This window comes from Pelmatolapia mariae, linkage group LG12 (assembly GCF_036321145.2).
Source record: "Pelmatolapia mariae isolate MD_Pm_ZW linkage group LG12, Pm_UMD_F_2, whole genome shotgun sequence".
Taxonomy (NCBI): domain Eukaryota; kingdom Metazoa; phylum Chordata; class Actinopteri; order Cichliformes; family Cichlidae; genus Pelmatolapia; species Pelmatolapia mariae.
The window spans coordinates 31,699,402-31,713,609 of NC_086237.1; the positions used below are offsets into that span (position 1 = coordinate 31,699,402).

At 38.0% G+C, this 14,208-nt stretch overlaps 1 protein-coding gene across 1 annotated transcript; it reads left to right on the plus strand.

Moving 5' to 3' along the window:
• Positions 1-717: 717 nt before the first annotated feature.
• On the plus strand, positions 718-9,005 carry paip1 (poly(A) binding protein interacting protein 1). The gene is made up of 11 exons (XM_063490411.1): positions 718-1,133; positions 3,440-3,585; positions 3,688-3,885; positions 4,020-4,132; positions 4,565-4,676; positions 5,429-5,554; positions 5,671-5,777; positions 6,072-6,189; positions 6,307-6,361; positions 6,791-6,869; positions 7,939-9,005. The coding sequence occupies exons 1-11, from the start codon at positions 935-937 to the stop codon at positions 8,024-8,026; spliced, it is 1,341 nt and encodes a 446-aa protein (XP_063346481.1). The 5' UTR covers positions 718-934; the 3' UTR covers positions 8,027-9,005.
• Positions 9,006-14,208: the final 5,203 nt, after the last annotated feature.

Genomic DNA, 14,208 nt, shown 5'->3' on the forward strand with positions numbered 1-14,208 from the left:
CACAGGAACAAAGTGGTCCATCTGGCCCTTCAGTTGATCCAAATACTGCTCATCGAAGCCTCATCAGCAATGGTCTCAGTGCTTTCTGGAGCACATTCTTAAGAAGGTGAAACTGGGAGAGAAGGTTCAGGCATGTCAAACTACACAAGAACTGGACTGAAAATCAGGGGCAACAGATCTGATGGAGTAATAATTCCAAAAGTTGAAATTTTCCTTTAAATTGTCATCAATTTGTAAAGAGGAACACCAAAAAGGAACATATCAACTGCAAAGCATCTGATTGGCAGCGGCTCCATTTTTAGGATGACGATGACCCCCAAATGCTTCTAGCTTTGAAAATCCATCATGAAGTCTGGAGAAATATTGCTAAAGAACACTTAAAGAAGTCTTGCTTAAGAGCGTTCATGTTGTGTGAAGAATACAGCTGGTGGTGCCAAATATTGAAATAAATAAATAAATATATATTCCAAGCAGAGTTGTGCAAATTTAGTTTTTCTGATTATATAATGGATTTTCATTTAAATTTGCAGATGTTTCATAAATGTTAAATATATGTTTCAAGGCCTTTGTGCGGTAATCCATTACAAAATACATTACTGTGTTTAAGCGTTAAACGATCCGTGCAAGACGGTATTTATTGCAGCGCCCACTTCCACTCCGTGCCACTAGAGGGAGGCAGATTTTTTTATTCTGGATAATCAGTGACAGCAAGTTTGTTGTTAAAGGAAGTGCCCGAAAAAGTTATGTAGCATTACACACTGATACTATCCGATAGAGAAAAGGCCACCATGAAAGAGAGATAGGACGCGTTTTACAGTCATAAAAACACAAGCACTTGCCGCTACGCACGGAAAACGGCAGCTGGAAGGGCGAACGGAACACCTTCGTTTATATCAGATGCTGTTTTAAGAGCCGAGGCTGACACCGAGCAGTCATGAACGAGAATTTCGACCGAGCTCCCGGAGCAGGGAGATCCCGTAATTTTCCAGCAGACCCCGGACTCATGACTGGCGTTGGGGACGCTGACAGCAAGACCCCGCTCTTCAACCAAAGAGAGCCGCTGAGACAGCCGCGAACAACTCCTCCTTTTACTGAGAACAGCATTGGCTCTGTCAGCGACATACCTGATGGAGGTACGGAGCTGTCAAACAGCAGCTCAGCTAATTCAGCTAGCTGCTTTCAGATTTCGGGTATTTGTAATTTTAACTCAATGGCATGGAGAACTAAAGCACAGAATGTGTTTGTTTGAGTGTACATATTATCTGGTTGACATTTTTCCTCTGGGGAGCGCTCGGTTGTGATAAATCTGGAGTTGACATTAGCTAGCTGCTAAGGGAAAGCTAACCTTAGTGCTTTTCGGTTGGGAAATCCACACGTTTGTTGGATTTCATGTGATCTTAGGCATCATCTAAATAAAGCTCGCACTTAGTTAACTCTGTCTTACCCAGGTTAAACTTGTGCTTGTACTTGTAGAGTTGGTTTAGCTAAAGTTAGCCCACCGTCAGCGCAAAAGGAGGAAGAACTAGCTTGGCACTGGGGAGTGAAGCAACGATTTAAAAAAAGCTCACGAGACTCCGTAAACGTCCAGTTTTTGCACGACTAGGAGCCTGGATCTTGTTTCTTAAGGGCTTACTTAGTAAAGAGGCTTTCATGAAATTGTCAGAGGACCACACTTTACCGTAAGAGTAAGTCGGCTATCATGAATGTAAGTAATACTTGATGGAGGAAAACGCAGTATTAGTCATCTAAAACCTCACGAACTATCAGAAATACACGAATGGTGCACAAATGACAGGGAATGAGGTCATGAATAATCCGTAATTCATATTTGTGGCGCTTCAGATAAAGTGGTGGTTTAGTTCTTATTGAAAAACAAGTGGTTAGCACCTTTTCTATGTTGATATATTTGTTTCCATTGCTAAATAGTCTTTAATCAGCAGGATTATATATTAAATAAAGAAATGACCTTTTTTGCAAGTATCTTCATAAGTCTGCGTTGTACCTACTCTGTAGCCTGCATTATAATCAATGCAGTCCTTTTGTGGACAGTTAAATATCTATATACAATTATTACATTATACAGGATGTCCCATAATGATGGAGACACTTTAAATTCAAGTATCTTTGATAAGAATAATGATGTTAAGTGCAAATATTAAAATTTATTACATATTCTTCATATTATCTAAGATTTATGAATTACCTTCCTTAGATGGTCACCAGGAAGAGAACATTTATGCACTTTCTCCCTTTTAATCCAAACACAGGGTCGCTTAGCATATAGACTGGAATGGATGCAGTCTTTCTGGATGCTTTGTTTTACCTCTGCAGCTATGCAGGATTTACCTGAATGCACACTTTCCCTGAGGTAACCACACAGGAGGTAGTTCACTGTGGATCTGGATAACCACTGAATATCACCGAATCTCAAAATTAAGTTTCTGCCGAATTGTTCTGCAAAGAAGATATCAGATACCTGTCAAGAATATATCAAATTTAAATTGCCAGTGTGTAAATACACAACATTTCAAAGACAGACAAATGACCGTGCGCTGGTAAATTAACAATAAAATGTGTCCCATCATTATGGGACATTTGCATTCACTGCAGTTTTTGCTGCCCTCTTGGCCAAATAGCTCTTGGAATAAAAAGAAAGACATTTTTACTGTCAGTGAGACTGAATAAATAAATATATTAAAATCACTTTGCCAAAAGCTGATTGTAGTGTCTACCTTCAGGAGGTAATGTTCTTTCTGCATCAAAAGAAGTTGTCATTCGTCAGGGATATTTTTGAGAAATTATATAATACTTTTTTTGTCAGACAATCCGTTTTGGGCACTACACACCAGAATCATTTACATATTTTAAGGTCAGATTTTTCATCAGATAAATGAGTTTTGGCATCCCAGTGTTTAAATTGAGGTTGGGCTTCTCCTAAAACACAGTACACCTTTTAATAGTGCAAAGTTAGTTCTGTTGAACTAACATTAACAGTAGACAAAGACCAAGACAGTACCATGTCTTGGTCTTTGCTGTTGTTGTATTGTTACACACAGCTAACATTCATTTCTCGTGTTAAGTTTTTGGACAGTGCTGCGTCTTATATTGCCTGTTTTATTTGGTGGTCTAAATGTCATGTCAAACCTGTGTGCATGCTGCAAGCAACTTCCACCTGTTGTGTCAAAGGTGTTCAGTATTTTTGTCAAGGGAATCAAAAGTCCAAAAAAAGTAAAACAATGACAGAGCCCATGTAGTGCTATATATTGTCCACTCATCCGATGATAAAGCTTGTTCCTCAGTGTTACAGACCTTCTTTGTTGCCCCAAAGACTGTTAAAAATAAACCACATTACAGCAGTATTTTTATTTTTATTTTTTTTAGAAAAACACCTTTGTAGTCTCCCATAAAGCAAAGCCTGAAAATATTTTTGTTTTTCCAGATTATAGAAGACAAAGCAGACCTCCACAGAGTCCAAATTACAACAACACTTCAAGAGGTGGTAATGATGTGGATTCCATGATCAAGTCATCAAAGCTTTCAGCTAATGCTCCCGAATTTGTCCCTTTGGGATTTAACCAAAATGATGTAAGAGAACAGTTTTACACTACACATTAATCCTGATGCATTTTATGGTGATAGTTGAATTTTTCTCAGAGTTTTCATGTTTTTCTTTCAATTTTTGTAAAGGACTCCGCTTACTATGATGACAGCGATGCCTATTATGGCGAACCAACTCTGGCTGATACAGTCACTGACTTTCTTGGCCACCTGAGTTCCTCGCCAGGGTCCTTTGAGTCAGATGTTGAATACATTACTGGTATTCTCAATTCCTGGGTTACCACTGAAGAGTTGTTGAAGGAGCTGGTGGAGCTGATCTACACACAGGTTCAGTCTTTAATTTTAGGCAGTGTATAATATAATTTTAAACCTTAAGACACATATTTACAAAATGCATTTACAATACATGCAATTCTATAAAGGGGACCTCACTGATATCTTTGCCTTTCTTTTTATTGCAGTCCACTTCTATTCCAAACTTCGCTTATACTGGTGCCAGGCTTTGTAACTATCTTTCCCATCATCTCATAATCACCCCGGCAAGCGGCAACTTTCGTCAGCTCCTTCTGAAAAGGTCTTTTTTTTCCCCCTCTCCTTCTAATTTGTATGTATAAATATTTGGACAAGCTCCTATGAAAAGTAAATCAAGATGTATATAACCATTTTTAACCACTGCACTAGGCAGGATCAATATAAAATAATACAAGTTTATTAATTGTTATAATACTGGCACTCTCCATCTCTGCTTGTTGTAAGTAATTAGCTGGCTCAGGTAAAAAGATGGGAATTTTATTTTCTTCACTATTTCTGCAAAACTTTTATATATTTTTTTACTTTATCTTTTTTTAAACCAACACTCCAAACTATGGGGCCAGACTTTTACCCTGTGACCTGCCTGGCATATAAATATAAGAGTTAATAAACATATGTAAGGTGTACAGCACCACAGAATGTCACCCATAGATTCAGTTTGTCACTTCAAAAGTAAGAATGTTGTCTGTTGCAGATGTCAGACAGAGTTTCAACAAAGGGATGCAGCTGTTCGTGGAGAGCCAGAGACTCAGAAGAAATTCCACTCGTATGTGCTGTTTTTAGGAGAGCTGTACCTACATTTGGAGGTAAGAACTCAGAGTCGCTGCAGTGTCTCCTTTGGATTCTGTTTGTGTTGGTAGCTGGGAGGTGTCTGCTTACCCCAGTGAGTCTTTTTCCTATAGTAAGACTCTATTGTTCAAAAGAGCATCTAGTGTTAGTAGTCCTTGGTCTGTTCTCAGCCTTAGCGAGCCTCGTGCAAGTGCGCATGAATCAGTTCTCCACCTGCTGCGGGTCCTGGTTTAGAGTGGCCCTCTAGATTGCAGCAGAGCTACAGATCACAGCAAAGAAAACAGTCGCTAGCTGCATTCAGAAGAGGTTAGTTTTCAATCTTCCTGATTTCAGGAGAAGAGACTTTTAAGGCAGCTGATATAGACATGTTAACAAGCAATCTGGGCAACATTTCAGTAGGAAAACACAAGTATGGAAATGCTGGTTAGCAGTGACAGAGCTTTCAAAGTAGACAGAGGGAATCGGCCATTAAATCTATAAATCCATCGTGTTTGCTCTCAAACAGATGAAAAAAATGCCAAAATGAATCACCAAATATAATTTGAGTGTTTGAAATGCTGCATAGCTTAGTGTCCTGGTGTATGCAAGGTTTTCTTTTAATAAGCAGCCTCACTACCTTCCTGGCAGCTAGTTATTAATCTTGTCTTTGGAGCTTGGAAGGAGCATCTCACAGTGTAAGTCCCAAACACCAGAATACTGACCAGATTGCTGTCAGCTTTTAATTGTGTCATTCACTTTTCCACATGTGTGTAAATCTTTTATTTTTTAGATAAAAAGTGGACAGGGACCTCCAGTTCGAGCACGTGTCCTACTAGGTGCTCTGAAGGACCTGTTGATCAGTCTGTTCTCCAGTCCTGTGGATGCAAATCTCATCTGCGCTGTCAAACTGCTTAAGGTGTCAGAGTTCAGTTGAAAATGTTACCAGATTTTTAATTTAATTTAATTTTTTCAAATCTTTTGATGTATGTCCATTATTTATGAGGGAAATAAGAATATGTTTTGAATTTGCAGTTGACAGGTTCTGTCCTGGATGATGCCTGGAAAGAGAGTGGAGAGTCGCACATGGGAGAATTAATCAAAAGAATAGAAGATATTGTTCTGGATGCTACCTGCAGCAGGTGTGACAACCAGTCTGATCTTTTATGTACCACTTCTTCTTAAATCTAACTTTGTAGTTAAAAAGAAAGACAGATAGTCGCCTCTGATTGTCACATGTGAACACGTTCATCAGCTCATCAAAAATCTTTTGATTTATTTTCGTGAAATATTCATGAAAATGAATACAATTTTCTAAATTTCTAAACTTAGGATCAAGGGAGCATGTGCCATAATTTAAGATTTAGCCATAAATTGCCATATCAGCTTGATTAGATAAATGTAGATAAAAGTTTCTAATTAATATTTCTTCTCAGAGATGTGAGACAGATGCTTCTTAAACTAGTGGAGCTGAGGTCCAGTGACTGGGGCAGAGTCCATGCGGCTGCAGCAGCTAGCAGTGCCACACCAGACAATGACCCCAACTACTTCATGGTCAGTTTTAACTGTGGCATGCTCCTCATGTCACTCTTTTTGTCTTTCCTTTAATTCTGCATCTTTCACTCGCTCTTTATTTCTTATTTTTCATGCATTTGTGTTTCAACCTTCCAGAATGAACCTACATTCTACACAGAAGATGGCACTCCTTTCACAGCAGCAGACCCAGGTCAGTCTACAGAGATGTCCATGCATACAGAAATTTAAAAAATCAGCCCCTCATGTGGATATGCACACATTTGTAGGCAAGGGACTTTTTAAAATATATGTGCATTTTTAAACTGGCACTTTTCAAGTTTCTGTTTCCAGTCCACTTGTAGTCCTTTTAGGGATTGTCTAGTAGCGTTTGAGCAGGCTGTAAGTGCATACTATTAAGTTCAAACAACAGCATATATTTGCCGAATAGAATAGAATCTTTCTATTAATTGTTCTAAATTTGACCCGTGCACAATTACCTCTGTGTTGTTCAACACATTTTTAACTGTTTTCTTGGCTCTCCTCAGTCAGGTCATTGTCCTGTATGTAATTTACATGCTGCTACTACTTTAAGTTGGCATACGATTATGATGCTGATCTTGTTATCTCTATGGTTTTACAGATTATGCTGAAAAATACCAAGAGATGCTGGACAGGCAGGACTATTTCCATGATGTATATGGTGAAAATGGAAATGAAGTGTAAGTATCCACTGTAAATGTAATTGATAAGGATCATAAGGACTTATTTATTTATTTTTGGTTCCCCCCATCTTATCTTATTTACTGAAGCTTCTTGCTTTGTTAACTAGATACACCTGTTAATTCTCTGCTAATGCACATAGAAATAGAGGAATACATATAGGGAAAATAACACAGAAAAGGTAGAAGTAGATAAATTGAAAGAAAAATACACTTAAAATGCAGTGTGAAAACATAAATGTGGGCTTTAATAGAAACACAGATAAAGTATTTGTTAAAAAGCTTCATTATTTTTGGTGAACTGGATTAATTTACTGGCTCATTTCTTAGTTTGACAGTTTTACCCTCCATAGTCATGCACCAAATGCTGAATTTGCTGAATACAGCATCAGCATTTTTTTTTTTTTCATTTTTGTACATCTGAATGCCCTTCAGGCGCACAATTAATCCAGACATGTAATGTGTTGCAGACATCATTGTGGTTCTCTTCCCATCTGATATCAAACTCCTTGTTTATTTTGGCAAGTAAGAGTATGTAAACCTGGAGAATTACAAATGTGAGCCGCTAAGTGCAATAATTTGAGTTTTTCTGTAAAAGTATTACACCTTTCTCATACAGTGCGCACACACAGTAACACTGCAGGTGCACTAATTAGCTTAATCTTCGTATCGTGTTACCGTGGTGTCATTTAGACCACATTTTGTATGAATTCAACCGTGTCACCATGCTTGCACAACTTTGGTCATGTGATCGGATAGTAGCTTCCCAAGAGAAGTCATGTGACCACCACTGACCTCCGGGCCCCTGAGCTTGGCAGCTGTGTTTGACTGCCCCACAATGCAACAGGGCTGACCACAGTCTCAGATTCAGTTTAGTCAGCAGCTGGGTGTGAAAGAGGGCTTAACTCACTCCTGCTCCCCCCCCGCCCGCTCTTTCTCTCTTTCTCAGAGCTGTGTGTGTCTCTGTGAATATGTTTTGAAATGCCAAATACTTTAATGTACACATTTTACTTTTAAGGATCTTAAAAGTAACATCCATGCCTCTAAATCCCTTGTGTTGCATTCACAGATACGACTTTGAGGACGAGATGGAGCCAGAGATAGAAGAAGCTTTTGAGAATTTTTGTTTAGAGTCGGAGAGGAAACGACAACAATGACGTGAGAGCGAAGAATCTTTAAGTCTGAAGCAGGCATATACTGTACTTTTCCCACTCAACGTGCCGGAAGAAAAAGAAAAAACTAGTATTTGATAGGCTCAGATTTTTATTTTACTGCAAGCATTTTAACAAAACGAGCTGTTCATAGTTGCACTAACGACACTGTTTTCAGTCAGTGTTGATTAGAAAAATTGGGACAATCAGTGGGATAACTGTTCAGAAGGTTGAAGAATTTAGACTTCTTTTGACATGGAAGTTTTTTCTTTGTTCTTTTTGAAGTAGCTTCCAAGATTTTCTTTCCTTTGCCTAAACTAAATGCCAAGAGGGAAGTAGTTTGCTGTGGATTTTTTTTGTTATTTTCTTAAAGGTGGATGTGTTTTAATCTAATGTGTGCATAATTTGTTAACTGCTAATTAATTCCCCAGTCTATAGGTAGAGGCCAGAAAAACAGCATCACAGAGATGCTTTATCCTGATGTTAAATTCTCTGTAGATGAGTGAGGTGGTTGTTTTACTATGTATTACAGCCTTTATCCCTACTGTTGTGATGTTGCATCACACCGTCGATATTAAACACTATATTTTGGGCTGTTCACCTATTCATCTGGCTGCAGCTAACTAAAGTGTTCCAAAGCTCTGTGGAAAGCTGTGCCAATTAAGAAATGTTGTATAAGAAAATATTTAAATTCATTCACAAACTGTGAAGCGAACATTGACAAAGACCTTTGTGGAAAATTCAGAGCTTGAAAACTGAAATCTGCATCTAAATCCAATTGATTTCCTGAATGTACTTTCAAATATATACACATCTTGCAGGTCAGGGTTGCATAACTAAACTGCAGAAACAGACTCCTTGTTATCCCGAGACTGAAAGACTGTTTACCAGCAATCTGTGGCTCCCATTAAACGGAATGTTGTTTTATAGTTTGTAAATATTATTTATAGTATTGTTTGCCTGCAATAAATTCTTTACAATGTGAGACTGCATTTGCTTGATTTGTGTTTTTGAGTTTATAGTTGTTGTTGTTGTTGTTTTTTTTGTTGTTTTTTTCTTTTAAATGCCTTTATTTTATCCATGTTTCTTTCCGTCTCAATAGTAAGTTTGGTGTGGGTGTTTTTTTTGTGTGTGTGTGTGTGTACAGAGAGAGTTACAGAGATGGATACAGATGTATAGCTGGACTGGAAAACACTGAAACAAACATTACCTCACATCATTGTACTAAGGATGCACTGGAAGGAGACTGACCTAAAACAGGAGAAGCAAGATAAACTTACCAGTAAATACGGACATCAAGCTGTTGTTAGTGGAAAGGAGGAGGCTTCCATATTCACTACTGTATTCGTCAACTGGGAGGGACTGTCTGAATTCATGGCTGTATATTTATGACACTTACCTGGACCTGAAAAGACATGAGAATTTTTACTTTGTGTGTATAAATACTAAAAGATATTCCTCCTAGAAACATCTTCTGAACAAACTCTGCCATCAGGTGGTAACTCTGTGTCAGTACAGTACTTGGGTCCACATCAATTTTCCCTAAGGGGACAATAAATCATATCATATTGTATCAAACAACTAGATTTGATCAATCCTGACCTGTACTCATTGGTACGTCATCTGCTGCAACCAGAACAGTGCTCTACCAAACTTCAGAAACATGTTGTGTCATCAAAGTAAAAAGAGTTAGAGTCATGAGGCTTTGCCAGTCAAGAAGAATATTTTTTCTTTATATTAGTAAAATGTAGCAGTTTCAACAGGGTTCACAAGACAAATACTCCTGTTATATCATTTTTTGGTTATAATGGTGAAACAAACACTCAATGCAGTTGTCATTCTGTCAGTAAGGGTTGATGGCTCATAACAATTAGCAAAAGTTCTAGAAAGGTTTAGCTTTTGTTTTTTATTTGTATGATTGTTTTTGGTACTATACTATTGCTGCTCCTAATCTCTTGAACAATTTGCCCCAGCACATTAGAGAGGCCCCTTCACTGTCCACTTTTAAAACACGCCTTAAAACCCATTTTTACTCCTTGGCATATGACACAGTATGTAATATATAAATAAATTGCTTGCTTGCTTGTTATATACACACTAACCTACTTTTTTAGGTAGACTTGCAAGTACCACGGTTGACTCCCTTTTGCATTCAGAACTGCCTTAAATCTTCATGGCACAGATTCAACAAAGTGGAACATTCCTTGTAAATGTTGGCAATTTTTTTGTGTATCATTGTTTTGCACAGAGTGAGAAAACATGCATTAAAAATTTCCATTTGCGTGATTGTTCCAACCTTTTAAATGTCTCCCAGTTTACAGATATGAAACTGTACAATTGTGATTGCTACCATTTGGTGAATAAAGTGAATAATGTTTGTAAAGTGAGTAAGTCGTTCGTTGTCAGGGAAGTCCATGAACAACACAACACAACATTTGGTACTTCAGTAAATTTAACTTAAATAAAGGAGTGGTGAGATCTTTTTTTGTCTTGAGATTTTAAGTAATTGTGCAGACTAATTATTTAGTTTCAGTACTGGCCTCATATTATCAAGCTGAGTTACAAGGAGATGGATGTGCAGCAAATTGGTTGAGAATAGATGGTACCGTGTTTTCTACCAAACACAAACACAAAATGACAACCTCTCAGTCTCACATCTCTTTCATTTCTACATTTACATTTGGAAAACAGGAAAACAGTCATACTATATCATTAACCTCAATAACACACCAGAGATATTTTCTTGATGCAGTTAAACAGCTATTATGTGCTATGGAAGCACTGGAAAGCAAGTTTCATTCAGAATATATTTTGCATTTCTTTCTTGTCTGTATATTTAAAGCACTAGAGCCTATCCCAGCTGTCTTAGGGCAAGAGGCAGGGTACACCGGGGACAGGTCACCAGTAACACCTATGGGCAATTTAGAGTTTCCAATTAACCTATTCCCACTCCCTGCTTTGGACTGTGGGAGGAAGCCGGAGAACCCAGGGAGAACATGAAAACTCCACACAGAAAGACCCCAGCCTGATGGTGGAATTGAACTCAGAACCTTCTTGCTGTGGCAGTGCAAACCACCGTGCCACTGTGCTACTGATGTTGTAGTTAAAGCACTGTGTTGGCTCATTTATGGGAAATGCAAACCAACAATAATAACAACAACAGTTACAGTTTGAGCTTTAAATGAAGCCAGTATTAGTACATACTGTTTTAAATATGTTTTCAATTACTAATTCACTGCCATACCAAAACAAAAAGAGAGAGAGAGAGAGACTTTCAGTTAGCATCTGCCAGTTGTTACAATTTTCTGAACAAAAGAGGGAACATTTGCTTTCTAGTCTGCATACAATGTAATGCCATCAGATAATTTTCTCATTTATCTCACATACTGTTTCAAACTGTTCTGCTAAAAATGAACGGCTCGTGAGTGCAGTTTAAATTTGTATGTGTCATCCATAGAGGAAGCACACTGCATATGGCTGATATCTTAATCTACAAACCACTTGCTGCTAACTCATGACTGGCATAAAATAAAGCTGAGGAAAGGTTCCCCCTGTTTGCTTAGTGCTGTTTTTTTTTTAGTTGAAAATATGTATGTAAAAAATCTTGCACATAACTATACATATCTATTTTTGGTCACATGACAGGATAGTAACTTCATCCAGTCACATTTCCAACAGCAGTCTGTGTGCAGTCATTGACTCGTGAGCCCCCTGTGAGCCTGCTGGATGTGACTGTGTGGCTCAAAATGCAACAGGGCAAACCAGGACTGGAGATTCCCATTGGTCAGCATTTGGGTGTGAAAGAGGGATTAGCTCTGTGCTACAATCCATTCACCCAGAACTTGCTTTCATTCCTGTATTCATGTCTCTGCCATCCTCTGCATAACATGTTTTAAATGTAATAACTTGTCAAATAAACACAGAAAACAGCAACAAATGTCACACGTCAGAAAATGACACAAAGAGCACTTGCATTTCTGAAATGACTTTCTTTAACTTGGGAAAAATTAAAGATACTTTAAAAGAGTTTAGGAGTTTGGTCCTCAAATTTCAACAACTGGCTGATAATGTTATGATCTGTGTGCAAGTGCTATAAGCAGGAAATAAATGAGATGTGTGCTCAGTTTGTAATTTGCAAGTGTGAAGCAACACTGTGGATATTCATGAAGCTTCAGTATATTGTCTAGAGAAACAAACTAGAGAATGACACTACTGACCTGACTTTAAATGGGAATGTATGTTTCTGGTGAAAAGTTGCTCATTTGACAGAATTTTAGCGACTCACGTAGAAAGAGTTTTTGAGAATATATTATTTTGAAATGTTTTGACTGTGTAGTCACAGGTGTAGTGGTGCTGGCACAAATATCAACAAATTGTATCTCAAACCCTGGAAAAACACACAATAAAACCCAAACTACCTTTTTATGCCAAGATCTAACAAAGACAAACAAATAAGGAAAGCAAGTTTACGTTAAAAAAACACATACGTGTGACGGCGGGCTACCTCATCCTGTGAAACAAAAGGCTTGGCCTGTGATTACAAATCGTCTCCTAACATCCTGACCAACTTGGAATGATTCATGAGCCGCCTTGGAGGGGATTTTCAATGACTCTCCCACACTGCCACATTCTGTATGTGCCTGACAGGAAAATAAACTGCTGGCTCGTCTGTTTCAAGATCCTTCCTTAGATTGTTTAGCATTACTTAACAAATTTAACTCTTTAAAAACTTTTGATACCGCTTTTGTAAAATAATAATTATAAATAAAGGAAAGTAGTATCCTGTTAAAAGCGGGACCCTTTAACAGATGCAGTTTGTTTGTATATATGAGACCGATGAGTCAGTTATTAACTTTGGGAAAAGTTGCACTTTCAGTTTCTTATCCCAGAAAAGAAGCCTGCCCACTTCCAGGAACGTCTTCGCATCACTACTACAGAATTTCTTAAACTTTCAATTTTGAACTCTAAAGGTGCTCCAGCTCAATAGATGTCTTACATTTGTCATGCTGCGCAAACAAAGGAGGTAAGACAAAGGTTTAGCTGTGAATACTGGTATGCATTGTTTCTTCCAGTCTTTGTGAAAACAACTGAGTAAACTGATATAAATAAAGGAGTGGGGGCGGAAGCCTGTTCCCCACAGAATATTTGTTTCATTTGCTTTAGGTCATTTACTGCTTCAGTAGTTTAATGAGCTACATAATGACATAATTACATTCTTACAGTTGGATCACACCTTTGGTTAAGAGAAGAGCTGCTATTAACCAAAGGGGTTTAGCCTTATGCCAAAGCCTTAACGTCTTATGTCAGTTGATGCATAACTTTCATTTAATATATGACGCTTGGCGAGGAGGAAACGTTAAATGATGTTCAAATCATATTTTTTTGTGTTCCAGTGAGTTTTTGTGACTTTTGAGGATGGCAAAAGAGAAGCATCATGATACTGTTATGTTGGAAATGGTACAGGGTTTAGCAAAATTCCTGTTTCATTTCATTATTAAGACAAGCAATTATTCTGCATACTCTTGGGCCTCATGATTTAAGACCAGTCAAATATTCAATATTTATTACCTTAAACCACTGATTCTACTTTACGTTTCAATCAAAACAACAACAACGAAAAGGAAAAATTGAAAAACAGAAGTATGTATTTACCACTGGCCTCTTTCTACTGTCGGTATCCACAGCCCACAGGATGTGTACTAACATTATAGCTCAGCTGAAGGGGGAAACTATGACTACCATGAGCTAATCTTCAAATTTAAAATGAGAGTTCACAGACTCTTGACTACTATTTTTTTGACAAAAAAGTCTACATTTCCAAAAAATGCAATCCAAACTCGTCACTGCCTGGCAAACATCTTTCACATTCCACAACCCCTGTTCACAATGCAGACTTTGTTTTAAAAATATCTAACTGACATGAAGTCATTGGAGTCCTTTTCAGACCTACTCTAGACCCAAACACTCAGAGTTTGAGTCAGGCTTCCAAGTTAATGTAAAAAAAAAAAATAGTTACACAACCTAACTACTATGAGTTACTTGCTCATTAAACATTATGACATCAGAGGGGGTAATTATCCGTCTAGGGTATACTGCGCAATGAGCTCCGGCCAAAGATGTTTCTAAGTGAGCAATTTGGAAAGGAACCGCTCTTTCACCACCCTGACCATTGCTTTATGAAAGGCCTA